The sequence below is a fragment of the Cyprinodon tularosa genome, unplaced genomic scaffold (assembly GCF_016077235.1).
Source record: "Cyprinodon tularosa strain WSP-4 unplaced genomic scaffold, ASM1607723v1 ctg8, whole genome shotgun sequence".
Classification (NCBI taxonomy): domain Eukaryota; kingdom Metazoa; phylum Chordata; class Actinopteri; order Cyprinodontiformes; family Cyprinodontidae; genus Cyprinodon; species Cyprinodon tularosa.
This window is the reverse complement of record NW_024039562.1, coordinates 1,490,897-1,514,655: the sequence shown is the minus strand read 5'-3', so window position 1 is coordinate 1,514,655 and position 23,759 is coordinate 1,490,897. Positions and strand designations below refer to the sequence as shown.

The 23,759-nt window shown below is 36.6% G+C and overlaps 1 protein-coding gene across 3 annotated transcripts in view; it reads left to right on the top strand.

Annotated features, from left to right (window-relative positions):
• Positions 1-19,625, top strand: part of si:rp71-79p20.2 (zinc finger protein 704) — a 48,176-nt gene extending 28,551 nt beyond the window's left edge. Inside the window, exons 1-8 of one of the 3 annotated variants that reach the window (XM_038271387.1) lie at positions 2,761-3,011; positions 3,142-3,242; positions 4,825-5,057; positions 8,735-8,835; positions 13,595-13,868; positions 14,547-14,687; positions 15,492-15,619; positions 16,425-19,625. In XM_038271387.1, coding sequence (XP_038127315.1) covers positions 2,776-3,011; positions 3,142-3,242; positions 4,825-5,057; positions 8,735-8,835; positions 13,595-13,868; positions 14,547-14,687; positions 15,492-15,619; positions 16,425-16,536 — 1,326 coding nt within the window. In that variant the 5' untranslated portion in view covers positions 2,761-2,775 and the 3' untranslated portion in view covers positions 16,537-19,625. Of the gene's footprint in view, positions 1-2,760; positions 3,012-3,141; positions 3,243-4,824; positions 5,058-8,734; positions 8,836-13,594; positions 13,869-14,546; positions 14,688-15,491; positions 15,620-16,424 lie in introns of those variants that run through there. The other 2 variants (XM_038271384.1, XM_038271386.1) reach the window with 2 other exon arrangements.
• The last annotated feature ends 4,134 nt before the right edge of the window (positions 19,626-23,759 follow it).

Genomic DNA, 23,759 nt, shown 5'->3' with positions numbered 1-23,759 from the left:
ACAGAGGCCTTGACTAAAATATTGTCTTTATACTAAGATGAAATTACTTTCTTAGGACACCCGTTAATTATTTAAAAAAACAATAGACACTAACTTGAATTCAGCTTTATTTATAGTGAAGAGGTAAACAAATCTATACATCACAGATTTAAATGTTTTTTTATTTTATTTTGCAAGTCAGAAAAAAAAACCTGCCTTTTTTGTCCCTTTTAACCGTTTGTGTTCACACTGAACGCGTTTCAAGCGACTGTAGCAAACAATTTACATGTTCTTTGTATGTAGTGGACGTTCAGTAGCAAATCAATGGCGTGGATGCGTTTCTAGTGATGTTATTCATCATTCATCCTCTTCTGTTAGCTCAAGAGCAAACACTAGCCACCATTACAGTTATGCACTTTATATGTAGGTCTATCATATGAAAGACTATTGTAATCAGTTTAGTAAGAACTTGAAGGGCCGTGAATAAATTTACAAGGTACCGTAGTTTACATAAACCCACAAACATCATCAAATGGGCTCCAGCATTCTTACTTTAAGTACCTGATACCTCATAAAACACCCATGTCATTGATGGAGTGAAATGTAACAGCTGCCAACATTTCTGGTTTCACTACACCCAACTAAATAACACAGTAACCACATGGCATTTCTCTATGGTCTTTAAGTAACTCATGTTTATGTCGTTATCTTTAAGTGGGCTGTGCTTGCAAACAACCAAATTTGGGAAATCAAAAACAAACCAAAGACATAACCTCAACACCCTCCCAAATACGTGAGTACCTCACACATGCAGCCTTTATTGAAAGAGATCTCAGCTTTCCCTGAGAGCAGTGCAGAAAGCCAATAAAAAGCTTTACCCAGTTTAGCTTGCTTTAAAATAAACCATTCTATTAGAAGATGCACACAGATTCTTTTAGACATTTTCCTGCTTTACTTCTTACCGCCTGTTCTTCACTCCCACAAGCTTTAAATAATGCTTAGTTATTCTGCAGACAGATGAGGAGAGCGACTGTCATTTAGAATAGCGTGTTCATTGAATCGCGCCATGGGCAGTGATGGTTTATCAGTTATTTGTCAGAACTGGTTTTTATGATGGCAGGATCTAGCTGCCATCTGCTGTAAAACACTAATAACAAAATAAGTATATAAGCAAGAGTAATTTGGCTCGTCTGTTTATTAAAGAAGTCAATCAGGAGTTTACGCTGCATGAAAATATGTCTAAAACACGACCATGTGTTGTTTTGATCACATCCATGCAGAGAAATGTGCACCACATGTGGTAAACGTGAGGCGACTGCGAAGGACCACGGTTGTTCTGGGAAGCAGAGGAAGGAAAGTCCTCAATGTCAGGAAATTAGGCTGGGGTGGAAAGGTGGGTGGTAATGAGGTCTTCTGCGTGTTGGTATGGGAGGGAGCACTGCTACAGTTTGGATTAACTCTGGTTCCAACTAAAAGGCTTGTTATCCTTTTAGCTTGTTTATTTTCCTTATCATTTTTCACTGATAGAGTATGAACTTAAAACTAAACTTCAGAAGGTTTAACTCACACTTTTTAGGAGTGTAAGCTGTTGTTTTTTTTAAACTCATTCTGGCTGATGACTTGTGGCCTGTGTTGATGATGAAATGGAAACAAGCAGCAGAGAAATGAGCTCCATAAGTCATAACCTTGTCCCTGGCTTGCCCTGTTTGGTTCTGAAAACATGGCTAATGGCTGAAACAGGACACAGCTAATCTTGTTATCTCTTTATCTCTTGTTCAGACTGCGTGTGCGCCTTCATGTGCTGGTCTGTGTTTTATATACACGGTACCTTACTCATTTCTGTGTGTTTCAGCTGCAGTTTGTGTGTCTTTTTCTGCAGTTTAATAAATGTCCTGCTTTTTCTGCTTTGTGTGAGCACTCAGGCTCTGTTCTAAGATGTAGGGAAGTAAACTATCATGTTTCTGCGTGGAGCATTGTTGATTGTGCAGGCTTTCTTTCTCTACATGTCTGGTAAATTCTGCTTGGATCTGTTTGCTCCCGATGCAGCAAAATTCTCATCAGCGTGGGAGTACAGCCACCTACCAAACTTTTTTATACATCTGTAAAATTCTTTGTAAAGTAAACTCATGCAGTGCTACGTTGTGCAGGTAGACACAGGTTTGATCACCGAAAACCTGCTCTGGACATGTTTGTATAAGTTTAAATGATTGTGTGTGTTTGTGCGCACACTAACATTAAAACTCACTGTGGAGCTCAGCCAGGGCTTAGGGCTTGGCTGAGAGAATGCCTCAAACCAGTTTTCTCTGGTTGTGTAGTAGAGAAGTCTGGGGGCGGGACCTCTTAAAGCTCCAGGCTTTCTCTCGCTGCACATAAGAGTTGGAAAGTTTTTCCAGTTTTTATCGGTGTATGTTTCATAAAAAAAGCGTTTCTAAAACATACCCGCTTGACTGAGTTAGGTTGACAGCCTTCTGTTTTACCAAACAACCTGGAAAAATAAATCCTGTTACGAATGTATGTATGAGTGCATATGTGTGTGTCTGTGTGCAGATGTGCATGTGTGTGGGTGGGTGGTGTCTTCTTGGCCTGGCCTTAAACAATTTTCTCCACCGTTCTCTTTCAAGGACGACAGGAAGTGCAGCCGTGATTGCCAAATAGAGGCAATGGAGACAAATAGTGTGTATGAGGCAGATAAGTTTGCTCATGTTTGCAGAACGCGTACAGGGCCAGTTCTGCAGCGTTTTTCTTTTTTTTTTCTGATATATCTGCATGTTGAACTCTTTTGGAGCATCTGTGCACATGTGTTTTTATCTTGGTTCAAGTGTACAGCATAGAGGTTCAATATGGGGCTGGACCCCCTTAGCATGGAGCTTAGCTTGCAGGAGGGCAGGAGGAGGCTCAGTTTGTAATGCTTTACAGGCAGTGCAGAAAGCACAGCACAAGGCAGATTCGCCTAAGAGGCTTTTCATTAGAATATACACGTTTTCTTTGATATTTTGCATAACAACAGAAGATTTTCTTTTTTTCCCCCCCAGGTATTCATTTTTTTAATGCAAAGCTATATAAGTAACTGTTATAAATTAATACCATTAAAGACATATTTCTTCAAGCATGAGAAGAAAGCATATTTTTCTCACATGTTGTCAATGTTTTCCTGTTTTACAGGAATCCTTCAGGCCACGCTGATAAGGAGGTGATGGCTGCAGCGGTCTTGACCTCACTGTCTACATCCCCGTTGGTGCTCTGTCCTTCCTCTGTACCCACAGGTAACACCAGAGCTCTTTCAGCTTCCTTTCAACCCTGGGGCTACAGCTCCCTCAGTGGGAGTTGCATGATCAAACAGTGACTCATCCTCTGTGTTAAATAAATCAAGGACATTCACTTTAAAACCTGCCAAGGGGCGCTAACTCTAAGATGTGAGAGGCTGGAGGGAGTGTGCTATCCAAACCGCTTGATGTTACTTTATCCTGAATTAGGCTGAGCTGCTGAATGTTAAAGGGGACTTATCCAAAGGAAGAGAGAACTTTGAAATGTTATCAGCTCTATTTTATCTTTGGATGTATGCATGTTCACTTACTGCCAGCTGTTAAGTCTGACCCTATAAACACAGCTCACCTCACTGTGTCTAGCTAGCACTGCTGATGTCGCTCTTATCTTGCCAGCTTAACCAGACGGTCAAAGTCCTGAGAGCTCTCTTTCATCTTGGAGGGGTTTTTTTTCAATAAGGGAAGGTGGCCAGCTTCATGATGTTTTATAATCTGGAGTTAAAAATTGATTGAGGTCATGAATAAATAGCTTATTTTAACAAAGTCATAGCAGTATCAATATGCTTTAGAATGATTGATGTCAAATCTGGAAATTCCCATGAGCTAAGCTAAAATTAGCTTCATTGTTTATATTGAGTAAAATGAGGCTTGAATGAGCTCTCCTTTGTAGATAAACACAGACATTTATCTTTCTAATCAGTTTGCACCTACTGATATATATATATATTTTTTTTCGTTTATGAAACCGCATTGTGTTTATAGCATTTTCAGGTTATGATATAGATGGCTTTTGGATGTGAAATCAGAATTCAACTCTAGGAGAGCCCAAAGAAACTTTGTCAATGTGACTTGTAAAAAAAAAAAGCAGAGTTGGGATTTCCTGAAAAGTAGTCGGCCACAGTCGGCATACTATTCAGTTTGGCTCCACCCTCAAAGTAACAAAATGTGACATGAGCATTTAGAAACAGGTCTGTATAGTAGGAGGGAAGCTACAGGTGCATAAAAAGCAGAGGAGGAGCATGACTCACGCTTGTGATATATTGGAGGCTCATGGTATTAAATGTTCAAGATGCATGTGGAGAGTAGTTTACACAGGTGTGTTTAAAAAAAAAAACTGTTCATATGAGTATTTATTACACAACTTCATACTTTCAGTGTAATATAATGAACGGTAAAAAAAAAAATCATATGATCTGTGACACAGCTAGATGTTGTACTTGGAAGTAGAGACTAAGCTGTACTATATCTGTTAATCCCGTCCATCCATCTTCTGCCGCTTATCTGTCAGGGTCAACGGGGGGCTGGTATCTATCAGCAGCAGTCTGTGGTGAAAGTCAGATCGCCAGTCCATCGCAGGGCTCTGTTAATCTCATTTTGTGTTATTAAATTTGTTCTAAAGGTAAAACTAAGGTAGAACTATGACTGGACTGTGGAAATGATGTGATCTTTGATTAACAAAAGAACACCAACAACAAAAAACAAAGAAAAACATTATTTATGCACAAATTTAAGGAACAAAAAGATATAGTTGTGAAATGGGTTTTTGTGGATCTTCATCTCTTTCTTTATTTTGTACAACCAGAACCAGTCAGCAAACCATGGAAAGATGTGCTTTCTGCGAGTTACAGCAGCTCAACAAGCGGTAACTGGAGCTGGGATGCCAGTGACCATTCGGTGCCCTCCACACCTTCTCCACCTCTCTCCAAAGATGCCAATCAGAGCTTTCTGCACTCAGCCCAGGGAGATGATGCAAATGAGGATGTCTCAGAGAGCACACATTTTATGTTTGAGGACCCCATTCCCCGCAAACGAAAGGTAAAAATCCTTATATCTTTATCTAACATGACAAACATTCTCTAAGTTTCAATTTGATGTTTGAATTTTGAGGTTTTAGTCTTCTAAAGAGAAATTTGTTCATTTTAAACAGCAGAAAACTTCTTGTAATAATTAGTAATTTATCTCTTTGCCTTCACTTTCTTTTTTTTTTTTCTAACAAAACAGTCCTGTGTTTTTGATGTAAATAAGCTTTCCAACTGTTTCTAGACCTATCAGCGGAAAAATCGGGAAGCTTCAGCAAGAAGGAAGAGTTCAATTTTCTGAAGAGGTTTTGACATGTGATTAAAAAGGGCAGTTGGAGTGTGTTATGAGGGAAAAGAAGAACTGATGCGAAAGACAGCTGCAGGAGGGGAAATTAATCTCTTTATATTGCTCCTAGCAGAAAGCTCATGCACCATTAATTTGTGGGGGAGTTTTTCCTTTCATTCTCTATGAACTGAAGCAGCAATGCTTAATGTTGAGCTTGTAAATATATATACATATTTGTATGATAGTTGGATTTCTGAGACCATGCTGCCAAATCTATTACTTTCTTTAGATAAGCAGTCATGCTCTTAGATAGAGAATGACTTCCTATCATTACTTTTCCAAAAGGTATCTCACAAAATAACCACCATTACTATCACGTCTTGGACTCACAAGACATCAAAATAAATCAGGTCATCCTCTATCTATTCAGCTTCTTCTTGTGATTTTATGATGCTTAAAATTACAATCAGAATCAATCATTTTTTGAAAGGATATTTGTTTGTGTAATTATTTAACTATTTCTTTTCGAACTATTAATTTTAATGTTACTTATTTTGGAAAAATAGAAAAAATCCAAATACAGAGAAAAACAGTTATCCTTTAGAAGATGTAAAGCTTATGTTATTCTTTCACAGTAGGATTGAATGTAAAGCAAAAAGGTGACTGCATCTGAAAATAGGTCCTTGGTGCACAACTCTATAAAGCAACTTTTAGCTATTTTTTAATGAATCCTACCTATTTTACTCATTGCAAAAAAAAAAAAAGTAACGAAAGATGAAGTGGTTTAATTTGGGACATTTCCAAATCCATCATGTTTCATCAGAGAAAAAGCTCAGAAGGTTAAAAAAGATAATGTTTTTTGGTATATCTTGGTATTGAGGACCTACTGTACACAGCATGAGAAGATATTCAGGAAAGTCTTACCAGCTGTACCACTGCTCTACATGCCACCCAAAAGCAGAGGAACTCTGCTTTTATACTTGGAGCCTTCCTGTTACCTATAGAAAGTGCTGCTCTCTTGCTCTACTGCCCCCTGAATCTCCTAACAGTTTGAGCCTCATTAACTCAGTAGCAATTGTCCACAGCTGAAAGTGTCCTCAGCTAATGTCAGGTTACCCTCATCTATATTTTCAGGGAACACAGGAAAAAGAGATCATATATTTTAGTTTTCAACCAGCTAGCTGTTGTTCATCAAGCAACAAAAAATTAAATTTGCTCTTTGGAGTGCTGCATGCATGGCATATTTGCAGCACTCTTATTTTTCTTTGTAATGCATAGGATCATTTAGAACCATAATAAAAAAACCTAAAGATGTCACTTTCCTGACTGGCATGCTTCCAGAGCCCTGAGATCCCTGTTAGGCAGGGTCAAGGTCATTAACAGCAGGCTGACCATTCCAGACGCTGGTGAGGTTTTAAGTGATGCATGTTCTGCACGTCACCTCGACTCTGGAGGGTTCGGGCTACTTGCACTTGTTTTATTTTCTCTTTTGGTTACTCAAATTGCAGCTGTTCTCAAACGCAACAATTAAATGTTTGAAAAATAATCAGGTTCAGTTGTCTTCGCCACGTTTTTGCATACAAACCAGAAATGTGACTTTAGTTCCCTTTGCTCTTGAAGGAGATATTCCCAATATAAAAATATAAGAAAGTCCTCTCTGCAAAACTAATTGTTCATTGTAATAGGACCAGTTCTGTTTTATGGATTAGTTAAATCACAGTGGTAAATCATGTACGCAAAGGAGACTGAATGACGGCTGTGTATAAGATGACTAGCAGCTCCTATTAAAGATTGTATTTCTTTTTTGCTGCATTAGGTGCAGTCTTAACGGGTCTTTCTTTTCAACACTATGTTTGAGGACCGTCGGAGGTGCAGAGAACAATGGTGGTTACTAGTAACCGGAAGGGATCCACGGTAGACTTAATATTAATAGGGATGTTGAAGGGATGAAATGTGGGTGTATTCCAAGAAGTCCACCTGCATCTCTCCACTATCCTATACAGACCAATAACAATGGTGTCATCTATAAACTTTAGGCAAGTCACTGAGATCTGTTTATGAGTTTTCATTTATGATCAGATCAGGGATATGATGAGAACATGTGCCTGTTTCAAACAATTTGAGAGCAGCAGTAGGTTTTCTGACTTTTGCAGTGACTTCAGAGGATAGATTTATATGGCCATTACAAGTTTGACTGTCAATATTTTGAACTTTCTTAAGTGATTTGTAATTTTACGAGGGATTAAACTCCAGCTTTTGCCATTTTCAATTTTCCTTTAAACAGGAGTTAGCAGGTTAGCAGCAGTTGGCAAACACTTATCAAAGCAATAAAGTTTGTTGCTTTTAAACAGGAGGAGGGAAAACATGATGGGAAATTTAACTCTTGATTTAAAGATGTTCCATTGCTCTTTCTATTTTAGATTTTTTTTTTTCACTTGCTATGGATTGTTTCAGCACAAAGAGAGAGCATACACCCACAATCTTTCATTAGCTGAGATGCAGGTCTCTACTTGCTCAAGGGACTGCTGCCAGCCCTGGCATGTGGATAAGAAAATGAAATGAAATCAAACCACATGTATTCCATCTCTCCGTTACGGCTTGCTTATGAGTCAAGCAGGAGCATTATGTGTTTTTTTTGTAATAAATCTGATGTAAGCAGGAGGACTTGACGTGAATCATTTCAGAGAGAGATCTTTAATAGTGTGTTTAACAATATTGACGTTTTCCTTGGGACTGAAATTATCAGCAAATACTTTCCAGGGTAGTGCATCTCATCATCTTGTGAAAACTTTGTTGGGTTCATTTGAGCTTATTTTTTGTCCTAAATTACTGATGTTACATGTAGAACTTCTGGTTTTATAGTCTTATTGCTCAAAAAGCAGAGATACAGCAATCGGTCTTCTCTTGGAAAGTACCTACATCGAAACTTTTCCGTCATCTCAGGTTCCAATTATTTGAATAATGAACTGTTTTTTTTTTATGAACTATTAACTGATAAAAAAGAAAACTGTGTTGCAGATTGTTTAACGGATGTACAAGTGTATAAACCCACCCAGCATATAAAAGGAAAAATAAGAAAGGTTGGAAGTGTGATGCATTTAGAACGGGTTGTATTTCTCCCACCTATCGACAGTTAAAATAAATCTGTGGAAATTTGAAAATCCGTCACCAATTCACTAAAAATCAGCTCATAGATCTAAAAAATTAGAATTTGTGAGATGGTTTTCTATTTCTTTTTCTGAGTAAACTACAGATCTTTTTTTTTTCCTATCTATTTGATAATGTGCAGATGTCATAGGGCGTTTTTTTGCATCACGAAAGTTATTTTTATTATGTTAACCTATAGGCACCCATGCAATGATAAACATTTGTTATATTTTTGTGCCAAATTTCCCTTTTGTCTTCAGAACTCCATGAAGGTGATGTTTAAGTGCTTGTGGAAGAACTGTGAAAAGGTCCTCAGCACCTCCTCAGGGATCCAGCGACATATCCGCACCGTCCACCTGGGGTATGTCTTTAGAATCACACTTCACCTTTAGCTATTCATTTCATTAGGCCTGCAAAATATAATCTATTTATTTTTTTTATTAGATAACAATGCATTAGATTATAGCTTTGTTTCCCCCCTCCCTCCGACCTTATCATAACTATATCTTTCACTACAGTTTTCACCCTTACTGCATTGCTGCACACACCCACATGCATGTATCCTGACTATGCAACAATATGACTTCTTGACCTCTTGAACTCCAAGGTCCTCTAATTGGGGGACCTTTAGACTCACTGCACCAAAAGATGCACAATGCTGCACTAATTATGTACCAATGTAGCCATACCATACATCAAATTAAACAGGAGAAACTCTGCTACAAGCACATATAAGTCATTTTAACATTCACCAAACACAACCCAAACACCAAGCATATTGATGTTTAATTATGAAAATCTAAATAACGTCAGAGCATCCACCCTCTCTGCACATTTCCATCGCTACCTTTCTGATACTTCATGGTAGATGAACACATATGAAAGCTAAGATCCAGATGATTTCAACAGTACCACTATTACTTCTCTACGACAAAAACTCAGTGAACCAGCAGCCAAAGAATACAAACATAAACAACTGCTTACTTTAAATTACTAACAGAAATTCTGTCTTACCTTTGCAATTATGTGAAGAAGACTTGTAATTGAAAGTAAAAAAAAAACTAAAAACAAACGCTGGATTTATTAAGTCCAACATGCTTCCGTTCATTTTCAACTCTTACCAACTTCAATCTAACTTCACATTTTTTACTAGGAGACTTCCTATTGGACGAACATAAGTTTGTTTCGCATTTGATACATTTGCTTCCTGTTAGTTAGCTAATCCTGTGTCTGACACAAATTTCAGTGTGACCTCGACATTCTATTGGCTTTAACGGTTCAAACAAGATTTCAATTATCCAAATCGGCCAATCCACTGCAGAGATATTAGCCTGCGTATTGAGCTGGTCCGAAAATGGCCGAGGCTTACTTTACGCGAGATGACACACGCGGTGAAAAAAAAGAAGAAAAAAAACTGTTGAAAATGCATGTGAGGATCATCAATAATGGCATGAAAGTGAAATGTATAGTACAAGTACATTAAAAACCTCAAATGGCACAGGTGGTGTCAAAATGTGCCAAGATGGCCATTTTGGAAAGTCTGCCTGAATAGTCTGTACTAAAACCTCTGTAAATTAGCTCTGCTTTACTTCATAAGGATCAATCTTTGCAGAGAAAATGGTCACACATTGTGCAATGCTTGGATATAGATTTTAACCTCCATCTGCATCATTTTAAAGAGATTCATTGAAAAACTGAGGGTTTTTTTTAGGCGGAAGTTAAATCAGTCATCTTTTCTTGAGTTTCATCTTAATTTACTCTGGGTTAATAACACCAAAATTACTCAAATAGACCTTGTAGAGATCTATGCAGAGATATACTTTGGGTATGTCATTTTCGAGTAGAAACCTTAAAAAGAGCTGTAGAGCTTAAGAGTTTAAAGAAGCTTTGTTGTGGCATGTTTTTTGTTTTTTACTGTAACAGTTTTTCTAATATAAACAGTATCATTCTACTATTTAATTCTGCTTCTTGCAAACAGCTGAAACATCATGTCCTGTTAATCTACACACTAAAAATATCAAACAGGATGGATGGATGGATAAATGGATGAGAAACAAAGAGGACAGATAAAAGGGCTTTTTTAACCACAATTCTGAATTTCATGCACTTATTTACACCACTACATGAAAACCCCAGAAAAGGGAAAATTACACGTTTATGTAAAACAGAAAACAAAACTATTTCAAATTAGCAGTTTTTTTTTTTTTTAAACCGCATCAATTTTCCCACCTGAAAACTAATTAATTCATCAAGATAGCATAAGAAAACCTTAAAACAGAAATATTTCTCTCTAACAGTTAAATTGACCATATCTGTTATAATAATAATAATGATGATAGACCTGTACTGATGTAGGCTCTCTAAGACATGAGTTCTTATTTCCAATGGATACCTTTCTATTTAGAAATGAAATATAGGTACTTGTTTATTCTGACATTTAGCATCGTAGGATTTTGATTGATTTTGCAATCCTACATGGTTAGATCTGTAGACTTACTTAAATCAAAGACAAATTGTAAGATTCTCTACCTAAATCCCCATTGGATATGTTCTACACCAGTCTAAACTAGGCTGGTGAAGATCATCATATGGGGACCTTTGGCGTGAGTAGTTGGCTTAAATCCGAATAGACCTCAATTAATCGCAGCCAAAGTAAAAAAAGCAAAACATGTTTGAATTTTCTGGGGCCATGTCTAGATGCAGTTGTAAAGCTAGTATGACCAACCTTCTGTTAAACTGTTACTCTCAAAAGAGTATGATTTGTTCAGCTGGCTTTGGTTGCTTTAACAAATCATGCAGTATGAGCTCCCTCTGTCTACATGAAGACCTGCTAAAACCTGTTAGCGTGTACCTAAGCCTTTTCAAGATCTGTAAAGACTATTAAAGCCTTGCAGTGTGTCTCCAACTTAACTCAGGATCCTTTGAAGGAAATCCTTTAAAATGTACATTTTCTAAAGACTAAAATATCAGGCCTTTTCTGGACAATACAGATTTCAGTTTTTTGTTTCTGTTGTTTTGTATAGTAAGGGTGATAAAGGAGGAAAATCTAGAGGTTATCATTTTATATTTAAACTATTGTTTCCCAATGTATACCAAGCATAACAATTTTACATTCTCCGTATTTTATCATGTTTGGTTGAGTCTGAAGTAGATCAAAGTCCAGAGGATGCTAAATAAAGTGACACATAAAGTAAGAAAGGAGTGTCATATGTGGTCATTTTAGTTTCTTTTCTGTCATTGGATCATTTTCTAATGCGGTGCAGTGCTATTCCTAATTTTTATTTGTGTTTTTATTTTCATTTACTGATCAGAGAAGTCTTGTTGTAATTGTCTGATTCTAAAATTGTCTGTTGGATCTCTGTTGTTTTTGAGACAGTCAAACATATCATATTCTGATAAATTAAGGCCAGTTATAATTGTTATAATGGTTAAAGACATCAAGGGATTTTTATTATTATTCACATATCTGGTGTTGTTTAGAGTATTTTGCTGAAACTCTAAGAAATAATGTTTTCCTTCAATCACAGTTTGTATGAGTCAGGATTTGATTGTAGGATATTACTGCCCCCTGCTGCTGAGAAAATGAATTTGTATCTTGAGAATCGGGGCAAAACATGTCATTTGAAGAAAGCTTTTTCCTTTTTAAAAATCTATACATTTCAACATGATCTACATAACTAAAAAGTTATATGTGAAGGAGCAGTACATACCAAAGTCGTTTTTAGCCAACTTTTAAAACTATTTTGTGGGGAATTCAAATTTAATGTTCTATAGTTAAAATGGTCGTATAAATTGATGCGTCCTATAGAGGTCACTATATTGGCCAACCCAGAAAAACTCTAAGATGCTCAATAACTGTGCCAAGTAAGACAAGAGATTATTTCTGACAAATAAAAATTAATTAAAAAAACACCATACATTTAATTTTAAAGATTATTTCACCTATAAATCTTTCTGTCAAAGTTGTGTCCTCAATTTCCATCAACTCCGTCATTTCTTTCAAAATTCTTGCTAAATCAGGAAATCGCATAGCCTGCAGTTTCCATAAGGAAAGTCCTCTGCTACCTTTCTTTGCTGTGTTCAACATAAATACATATGGTCTGATAATTTTATTTTATTTTTTTAGATATTTTAAACAAACAATGTTAATACTTTAATTTTTACAGCTGGAACATGTCAAAATCATCTAATGATTTTGAGAAATAAATGTAACTTTTGTGGACTGATGTTGAATGATTGTTTGAGACTACTGGGGCAGCTAGCAAGTGGAAAAAAGATCAACTAGCTGTTTAGTCAGTAGCTTGGTGGGAAAAAACTTGCCTTTTTGTCAACTCCGTCAGACATTAACTCCGTCAAATTCTCTGCAAGTCAGAGTTGACAAATCCAATCAAAATCTTTTAGCACACAAATATAACTTTATGTGTGAACATGGAAAAAATAAAAATTTATTATTTTTTTTATTTAACCTTATACTTGATCTATTACACCTCTAATGGACTAGTTGAACAAGGACAAGTTGTGGACTGCTTTTTACTCTGAAATGTTTTTAGTATTCATATAATTTCATTATTTATTTAGTTAAGTTGCAAATGTATATACTTTGTTAATGTATATTCGAGAAAATAAATGTTAAATTGAAGGGTAACCGCTCTTAAGTAGCTACTGTTTCTGCTGTAAAAAAAAAAAGAAGAAAAAAAAAGACCAACTTTTGGATTTTACATAAATAAGTTAATAAATGTCAGAAGTCAATTAATTAAGAATTGGATTTTACACTTTAAATTTAGAATATTTTTCCTTGCTCTCATTTGTATTGCAGATAAGCATGGCTAGACAAAAACTGTCTGTTCAAGAGCAAAGGAGAAGAAATTTAGAGTATCAGCAAAAGAGAAGGGTGAAAAAAGTAAATAATTACCCAGTGAGCAAACATGAAATGCGAGAGAAGGAAAGACAAAGGTGGTGTAGTTTGTTGAAGCAAATATTTTAGTCAGGGCACCATAATATTACAACCAGTATTCCCCAAAACCCCATTATGTAGCTCCCAGGTTTGGGGAAATAAAGAAGTTTTTAGAACATATTTTGGGTTTTATGTGGTTAAAAGCTCTAACTGCTTTTATCTGCAGGCGAAACAGTGACTCAGATTACAGCGATGGAGAGGAGGACTTTTACTACTCAGAGATTGAAGTCAACATGGACAGCCTAACAGAGGGCCTGTCCAGCCTCACGCCTACCTCTCCCACCACGGCCGGTCCACCGCCCATCTTCCCCCTGCCACTGAGCGACGTGTCCCGTACTGAGTACGTCAGTGTGAACGGTTCCCAGGGCAACCTCTCATCACTGCTCAGTCAGTCGGCTCCCTCCGCCCTCTGCCACATCCGTACCGACCACGCCTACCAGGTAATTCCCACACATACTGTTGTATTGGATTCCTTTCATATGGAGAGAAAGTCGAATAGATCAGTGAGTTAGACTAAAAAAGATGAGCAGCTCTAGCATAGATGTGGCAGCTTAGCTGTGATAGAAACAAACTCAGAAAGTGTTTTCAAAGTTTAGTTAGAATTGAAATCAGAAAAAATAGATGGCAATGAAATGCCCATTTCCTACTTGTTGCATCTTAGTTTTTGTACCTCCGTCCTCTTCTTCTGCGTATTTCTAATATTTTTCTTTCTTTTCATTTTACTGCAACACTTCTTTACATGTAGAATAAGGTAAAATAAATATTTTCTGCTATGTTTGTTGAACGCAGTCTTTTTCAATCAGGAATAAACTTTTTTCCATAAAAAAACCAAAAAAAAAAAACATGTAAAAATAGCTATTGGGTTGTTTTGCGACTGCTTCGGTAGAACATTTTCTGTCCAACATTCAGAATTCTAACATGTTTTTAAAATTATTTGAATATTCTTACAAAAAAGCAACAGTAAAGTGTAAAGCTGGAATAAATGGCTTCCCACTAACTGTATAATCTGTTTCCACTCTGTTCTCCTTCCATCTGTTTTTCCCCTGCAAATTTCCTGTCCCTCCTTGTTTCTTTTGTGTTCGCGTCCTGGCTGTGTGGGTTGGTTGTCCACGTTCCAGGCCACCGCTCCAGTGAGTATCCCAGTGGGTCCTGAGCTGGCTGGGATAGGCAGTGGTAATGGGATCGGGCCTGGAACTGGGACTGGGAATGGCATCAGTGTGTCTTGGCAGCCCCCTCCTGTCATTTTTAAAGGCGCCCTGGTGAGTGAGGCTTTGTCTCACACCTTTTAATCTTAATCTTCACTTCCTCCCTGCAGTTTCCACTCAGTCATTCCAGTCCATTTTGCTAAGTGTGTTTTTGATCAGTTCTTGCTGCCCTGAAGTAGCTATATTTGCCAATTTTTGTGGCCCTCTTATTTGCAAGGTGTTGCTATTATTTCTAATTGAATCACCCATTAAAACCCAGAATTAGATTCTATATAGGAATTATACATTTAAACCATTGTGTAAGTTAAACTAAATTGAAGAAAGGCTTATTCTGAATCAAGGTCTGTGTGGTCGGCCTCGACAGATGGCCGCTCACACCACGCCTGGTTCTGCTGGTGGTTCCTGTTAAAAGGGACTTTTCCTCTCCACTGTCGCTATAAGCATGCTTGGTGTGAGGGATTTCTTTCGAATTAATGAGTCGATGCAATCAGCTGGTTTACCTCAGATAGAAAAGTTTGAAACAATGACTGTACTATCCGGATGAATTGTCTCTGTAAAGATGAAATGTGTTGTGAATTGGCTCTATATAAATAAACTTAATTTAATTGTTGATAAAAAGCAAAAAAGCTATAAAAAGGAAGTAGTGATATCATATTGTATTCTAAACATCGTTGCATAAACTTGCTCCAAGATCTTTACTAACACAGAAATGTTCCTTCACATGCTCTCAGTCTCAACGGGACATGTATCATAATTATACACTTGATATTTATCATTTTTGTTCCCCAATAAAACCAGATGCTGTGAGACCTCTTTGTGTCTCTGCCTTACTAATTCTATGTTTTACCATATGTGCAGGGCCCTGTGACACATGTTCGCACCGTTAGCATCGGTGAAAAGCGGCAGCCAGCAACCAGCACGCACACCCCTGTTAACAAGAACCACGCTTTAATAACACCGGCAACTAAATCAGCACCAGGAACCAGGTTTGTAGTGGTCACCTTCATATGTCTAGCATTTTACTGTTAAACTGGGTTGAATTAACTGAGTTTTGATGATCACTTCAATGTATCAAAGTAAAGTTGACAGTTATAGTGATTGTCATGACAGTCGATGTAGTTAGATTTTGTTGTATATATATATATATATATATATATATATATATATATATATATATATATATAGAAGCCTTATTCATACAATCTGCAATTAAGTCATCTAGAAAAAGGCTTTTTCCTCATTAAAATTTCATTTGTCATTTAAAGCTGCTCCCAGCTCTATTGGGTTGAGCTACACCTTTGAATTATGGGTGTCCCATTCAGGATGTTTTTGTCCCTGATTCTAGTCCAGTTAGTTTATGAATAAGCATCCACTGACAATATAGTGATTTATTAAATTCAATAAAAAAAATTAATGAGGAATGAAAGATCTGAATGATAATAATGCACTTAATAATGTTATTATCTTGTTAATTCAGCATTTATTGGTTCTACTGAACCAATGGTCTTTACATTTATTAAACTGTGTTTCACTATGGGATCGAAACGACCACTCGAAAACCACGTGGATTGTTGAGGAAAAAACTAAAATATCTTGTTTTAAACTGTAACAAGAAAGTCCTGGTGTTTTATGATGTCATGCAGATGTGGTTGCATTTTCGAGTATTAAATATGCATGTTGTTGTTTTTGTTATTGGTGTTGTTTTGGATTTTATTTATTTTTTTTGGTCTGTCTGTGAACAGAAGGTGTGTTTGTGCTTGTCCTTACACTGTCACATTTGCTGTTTCCAAGGAAACCCCGTGGGGAAGCTAAGAAGTGCCGAAAGGTGTACGGCATGGAGAAGAGAGACATGTGGTGCACAGCCTGTCGATGGAAAAAAGCCTGTCAGAGATTTACCGACTAATCCAGTTGCCTTCCACTGGTTCTGGGAGACGAGCTCCTCCTCGCTCGCAGTGACAGCGAGGTTGACTTCTTTCTTTTCTTTTTCTTTTTTTTTTTTTTTTACCACAGAGAAGAGGAGGGCAAAGTTCTCAGTGCTGCTTCCTCTGGACCAGCTGGGAGAAAGAGTTGCCTTATTTCTTTTCTGTTCCCCATCACAATGAGAAAAGAATAACTTTATCCACTTCTGGAGATGTTTTCTAAGACAGTCACTCACGGTCAAATAAGGAAAACAAATTTAATGCTGATCAGATTTTTGTTTTTTTCCCCACTTCCTAAACTCAAAACAGAGTTTGAAGAGTACAAATAAGCTTTTTGTTATACCCTTGTAAGAGCATTATGTAAGCTACTTTTTATTTGATGGGCCGTGGCTCTTCTCTGAGGTTAAACGGTTAACAATGGATGTGCTCATTGAAATCACTGTAGCGGATCTGTTTCTCATCGTCACCTTTTAGGGGTCTGCATCAAATTGCCAGATTCTCAAGTTACAGTTATCAGTTTTAAAATAAGATCTAACAACACTGTGCTCTGCCTTTTTACTGGAAATCTAGACTGCAAATTGAATACTCAGCTTAGCAACAGACAATGTATTCATTTGGCTGATTTCTAACAGCCTGCTACACTTTTTTTAGATCAGCATAACTGCACTAAATCATTCACAACGCGTGGTACAGAGTTCTCCTTTGACTTCCCAAAATATTTTGGAAAGATGCACACAGTTTATTAAGCAAATATGCCCCATCCTTTTATACATGCATTATCTTTTAAAGTATCACTGTAACCCCGGTTTGCCCCAGAGAGTAGTATATATATTACCTATGTAGTTTATTTTCAGCAGTAAGCAGCTGAATCAACTTGCATTTGCATGGTGCAATCAGAGGAATGACAGCATTTAGGTTTTTCTTGCTATGTTGTTTTTAGTCATGAGTTGAAGCAGAAATGCTTCTTTTAAACAGCTACAGCTGTTTTTCAAAAGATTGTTGCCCACCGTATGTTAATTGTAACTGCCCCAGTCGGACTGATAACTCTGAATTCAAAAAGAAAACGTAGAGATTGTATTCTAAACATCTTGATTTATAGACCCATCTCTTACAGTTTTCTGCAATAAGCTGGTTTGTAGGTTTTATAGTAAGCAGAGATGCATCGGTGCAACGCTTTGTTGCTGGTTTCCAAACTCAAGTTTTCGTAGAGCTTCAAACTGCCCAGATAGATATAAAATTTTAGTTCTCTGAGAATTTTTTTAATACAAAAGCATTGAAAATGATTATATTTATGTCATACATTTTTAAGTTTAAAAACCGATTTTTACTAATGAACAGCAAAATAAAAAAATTTCATTAGAGTCACAGGTTGAAAGCTCCAACTTATCAAATTGAGCAACTTTTCTGTGTATTATTCTTTTCCAATCAAAAGAGATGGATTAATTTGATTTACTTAAAAAGTTGCAAATACTATACAATGACCTGCTCATTTTGTTTCTGAACATCTTTCCAAAATTACTAATATCTTCACTCAGCTATAACCTCCACACTGAAGTGTGTTGTCATCTGTTTAACCTGGTTAAAATCCCCAGCAGTCGATCTGCTGATCTTACTTTTGAAGTCAGGATTTAAATCAGCAGTTAAAGCTGAAAAGGATCCATTTCCACTCACCAGCCGATTTATTATCCGGTGCATCTCTTACAATAACTGTCAACCAGCATTACATCAGCTGTAAACACCATCTTGCAGAGGTGGGTTTTGCAAGAGTTTAATTTTTTTTTACTAAAACAGTCTTACTTGTTTAGAATAAAGATTTTAAATGTCTGAGATGACGAAAATATGGGCAGGTTTTTACAAAGTGTAGATAAACAACAGATGGTAAATGTATTTAGTAATATGTACATTGAAAATAGTTGATTTTATATCACATTTTGCTCCCCGATTCTTTTTTAAATAGAAATCCAGCACAAAGAAACTTATTTGCTAATATAAAAAAATGCTGTCCACCTCTTTAAAATCTTTTTTTTTATCTCTTAAGTAAAATGGGAAAAAAAGCACTTACAATTGGCATTTAAATGTGGATAGAACACCTTTAATACCAAACAAGAAAAATCTTAGAATCTAGTAGCAATCCAAATCCTTACAGAATAGTTTAATCTGTATTTTCTTATGCTTTGTAGATTTCCCATGAGTTGGCTCAATCAGTTTTCAACTTGTGTAAGAAAATACTCTTTTTCTTTTTATCCTCTTTCTTTTAATTGATACTCTAATTCTGAGAAAAACAGAAGAATGAACTGATGAACTATTTATTCCTGTAGTCCTTAAATCTTTAAGTAGCCAATGTGGCTTTAAAGTGTGTAGAAATTACACAACCCACCCAACCCCCTTCTTCAGAGCTTTGATTTAGATATGAAAATACAAAAATCTTTTTCTTTGTGTGATCTTTCAAGGTGTTTGCAGAGACGCAGTCGTGTCAGTAGATGTAAATTTATAGAGACATTTATGCTGCACATTAGCCGCCTTCCTATCACAGATTCTGCTGCATGTCTTTTATTCGTCAAGTGCTTCAGACAGTCAGCTAACCAGGTCTTAGTAGCAGAACATCCCAGATGACGAGTTCTATGTTTGATAGGTCTAGTTTTATCCTGGTTTTGACTGACAGTGAAGTGCAACATCAAACCTCTTGTCACCTTAAAGGCACATCTTTTTTCCCTAGTATTAGATGAGCTGCAAGGAGAAAAAAAAGACCTTTGTTAGATTATCAGTGAGAGCTGAAGCAAACATTAAGAAAAAATAGTCACAGTTCATACCCTCGTGATGCTCTGTGTAAACCTTTTATATATATATATCAGTTGTGTTCCAGATAAGCTAGGTCAGCAGGCCTCTTCCAGTCACCAAATTCACCAAGTGCCAATAAAAGTTAAAATATAAAGGAAAAGGTATTCTGACCTTTGCTAAAAATTGCACTACGCTGTACTGCGCATAGACATGTTTTTATACATGGAAGTTTTGTATTTACAGATTATTAAGTGAAAGGGTCTTTTGTTTGTAAGAGTCTGATGAAATAAACAAAACAAAAAAAGGGTGGAGAATCCCTCCAAGGGGTTTCCCAATATTGCCCGGTTATTTTTACAGATAATCTCACGCTCTGTATCAGATGTACTAAAGGCTGCGTCGCTGACAGTTGTAGGTGTGTGGTACTGGAAGTACAGTGTGGTACTCTGCAGTCGTTGGTCTTTTTGCCTTTTGTCGGATGAGCGCTTTGGACTGGAAGCAGTTCCAGCCTCGTCGCAGCGATGAGAAAACACCAGTTTCTGTACGTAGCTACTTATCGTCCTGATAACTGAAGATGGCTTTAAGTGTTCACTGTCTGGAGTTTTTCTTTTTTCCCAATGTTCACGTGCTTTTTTTTAAACAAACACTGCTGCAATTTGCTTCCTTTCATATAAAGAAATGTTCCTGTTTTTTGACATTTTACTAAGGTTATGTATGTATATATTATTAGTGCTGGATGCCACTTTTTACTTCAGCACATTTGGTTATCAAAAGCCACCCACTAGGTCTCTCCATCCCACATTTTAAGACCAGCAGGTTTATGTGTTTAGAGCTTTGGTTTGCAAGTGAATAGGACCCATTTAGAGTTTATTTAGTCCCTGCTGTTCTACTTAGTGGCGGTTCTTGTCATGAGCAATATGACTCACTGCCCAGGGTACCACAGTTTAGGGAGACAAAAGAATGAGGCATTTTTCTTCAGTGGTATCCCAGACAGTTTTTAAGTTGCCCAGAGATTTGTAAGTATGAATGTTCTCTGCAACAGAATTGAAGTTTCTGTCTGATTTATAACTTCCAATGTGGTTCTGTAGCAAAAGGCTGTTATACAGGTTTAAAAGGCTTTTGGGCTGCATTATTTATCCCTGGTTTGATATCTTAAATTCTTAGACTGGACTGACTTATGCTATACTGCACATGCAAATTTTGCAATGGGAATTTTACATTTGGACCATTTAAATTTGTGCTGGGTGACATTCAAGCAAATAACTGCCACTGTATACCCTGAAAAGTGACTGACCGGTCAGTTCCACAAGCCACACCAGTCCCCGATAAAGGAATATCTTTTCTAGAAATCATTTGCTTTGAAGCAAGAGATGCACCAATCGAATAGCGATAAAAGAATCTAACTATTGTCCCTGATTTCCTGCAATGAAGGGAAAAAACATGTTTTTATATTTTAAATACATAAAACCTAAGATGTTCACTATTTTTGGTCAAAAAGAAGTGTTCTTTCAAAATTGTATGGCTGGTCGGACTGTCAAAAAAACATTGGACAATTCTATTGTTGTGAAAACCTCGATCGGTTCATCTCTTGTCTAAACTAAAGTTTTCTTTAACATTTTCCTTGTGAACCGATGGATGGAGATTGACACTAACTGCTGATGGGTGTGCAGGAAACAGCGAAGCGCATTCACAACATGCAGTGACTATTTGCAGTTTTAGGGCCTTGTACATATAGCAAGACATAAAGAGATATGTGAGGCTGTCGCATGTTGTTTTGTTGTATCTCTGTTATATGAAAAGGAAAATATCTTTTTTTTTTTTTTTTTACATTGTTGTTGCTCAGAATATTTTTCTGTGTGTTAAATTTTTTTTTTTTTTTTTTTAAGGCAATTGCAAAGCTATAGTGAACTGATTCAATGTATTTGTACCTTAGTGGCAAGGGGGAGAAAAATGACAACTTGTTGAATGTACAACTTTAAAAAAAAAATCATTTTGTCGTTTTCTGATAGTTGCTGGCTAGTTAAGCCATTTTGAGAGATTGTTGTGCGTCCTTTTTTGTTGTCTTATTTCTTTATGCCTACATCTGTCGCCACACTGTTAAATCATATGGAATAACACAACCATGCAGTATTGCTTTACTATCTTTGTGCAATGACAATTTACAGCGGAAAAAAAATTTTCATGAATTTTTCGGTGACATTTGTGCTCCCATTCTAACCAGTTTGCCCCCTTTATTTGGCCTACTGGGGAATTTCATTTGAGTCTGTGTAATTTTTTGTTGTTGTCATGACTGTTGTTTGTTGTAAAAAGAAGTTGTGCTCATTCAGGATAGCTTTCAACATTTTGGTCACAATGGAAGTTGTTACCTTTTTGGGGTTTCTATATCCTACCCTCTACATTCCAACAAACAGCAAGCTGTTAGTGTTTTCCACTCGCTTCATCTCTTGACACAGCATTTCTTCTCCCATCTCTTCTCTTTGTGTGCTATCCAGCTTCACTGTGGTTCCACCCAAGCCTTTAGCCAGTACATTAAGCTAAACGAAACCCTTGAAATGTGCATCAAAACACCTGTTTGTTTGTTTTTCCAAATAGGTTCAAATTGGCGTGCTGCTTTCTTGAATGTCAATTTTCATTTTTTTCTCTAAACAGCAGCAAAAACAATATATTTTTCTTCTAAGTCACATATATTGCATTGCAATGGCAGCTCCACACCTCCCCTTCTAGTGCTTGTATTGTCTGTGCAGGCGTTTGTCAAACCCCATCCTATAATGACCATTTTCTTTCAGTGTTGTCTTTTTACTGAGCCTTACGCTTTTTGTTTTTCTCTAATCGATTGATTTCCGATTGAGTTTGATGTTGTTGTGCATGTCTAGCATCGCTCATTCTTTTCATATTCTTTATTATCATATTTATGTGTTTGTTTGGAGATACAACACTGAAGGGTTTTATGTTTTAGATTTCCCCTCTCAGTATCCAGGGACTCTAGACTGATGATGGAAGCAAAACATACTAAGCAGCCTGACTACACTCGGAGCTGGATGAGTTTTTGGAGAAACCGTGATGTCAGCCTAAGGTCTTGACTGGAGATTTCTCCTGTTTTGGATGGGCTCTGCTTCTGATCTTAGTCAGGGGTCCCCCCCCTCCAACACACAGAGACACACGGAGAAAACACTTTCTGAGCAGCGGTGCGTTCAAGGAGTACTTGTGTGAATGTCAAGCCTTTGACTAGTGCTTGGAAATGATGGATGAACATGTATGATGCTTATAATGTGATCTGTGTGATGTAATGTGAGGGTAAAGAAAAATAAACCTGAATGGAAGACATCTGGTATCTGTTTTTTTAATGATGTGTTCAAAGCTTCTTTCTTATTATAATTAAAGCAATTCTAACAAAACTATTGCAATGAAAATAAAAAAAATACAGCTAAATTTAACTATTTAATTATCGTAAAAATGTTAAGCAGTTTGTACGTCTCTGAGCCCATTATTGTGGGAGACTTAAGACCTTTGACAAAAAAAAAATCCGACTGTACGGTATTACATTAAAATGTGACATTTTGTTCTTAAAATTAAATTCCAATTCAAATAATATAAAATGCAGTCATGAAAAGTCCTGAGTTTGATTAGATAATTTTTTTCAAGTTTACCATGGAAAATGAAAACCGCGGTCAAAGTTTGTCTCTAGACTTTGTTTCCTTTACTATTATATAGAATGTAAAAATGGTAAATAAAAGCTAAATGTTTAGATTTGACTTTTACATTTCATACATGACTTAATGACCATCTTATCTTGTTCGTCAATAATAAGGTTTATTTTTTTAAGCTGTTAACAGATAAAAATGGACATTTACTGTATTTTATTATTATTCTGTCAGTCTGCCCCAGACCAGCTGTGGTTAGTTTACATCTGGAAGCATCTGGAAAGGGTGCATGGATGGGTGAATGTATTTTAATTAACTTTTGGGGCCTCTGACTTTAGTGCTATAGATACATACCTTTCCATTTGTATTATCTGTATCAGGATTTTTCAAAGTGAGGCATGTGGTACATTCACATTCCTTGCAATAATTAAGTAATTCAGCTTATGACCATAATTCAAGAGTGGTATAAATTCGCCCAACCAGCTTAGACAGCTTATGCACGTCCCTTTGCTGCTGCTGAGAAAAGGCCTACATCTTTCTATAACTAGAAAAAAGTACTTTCACCCAAAAACATTTTTTATTTAAATGTGTAAGCATATTTTGGATCTTGAAACTACTTTTAGATTGTTTGTATTAATGATTGTATTCCCTGGTATTAATAATGAAATAAAGGCACTGATGATTAGAAAATGTATTTGATTAAACTGTTTTTAGACAACCCATAAAATATTTTTTTAGTTGTATAGACATCAACTGATCTAATTATCCTGGGTCTAGCCATACAAGTCAAG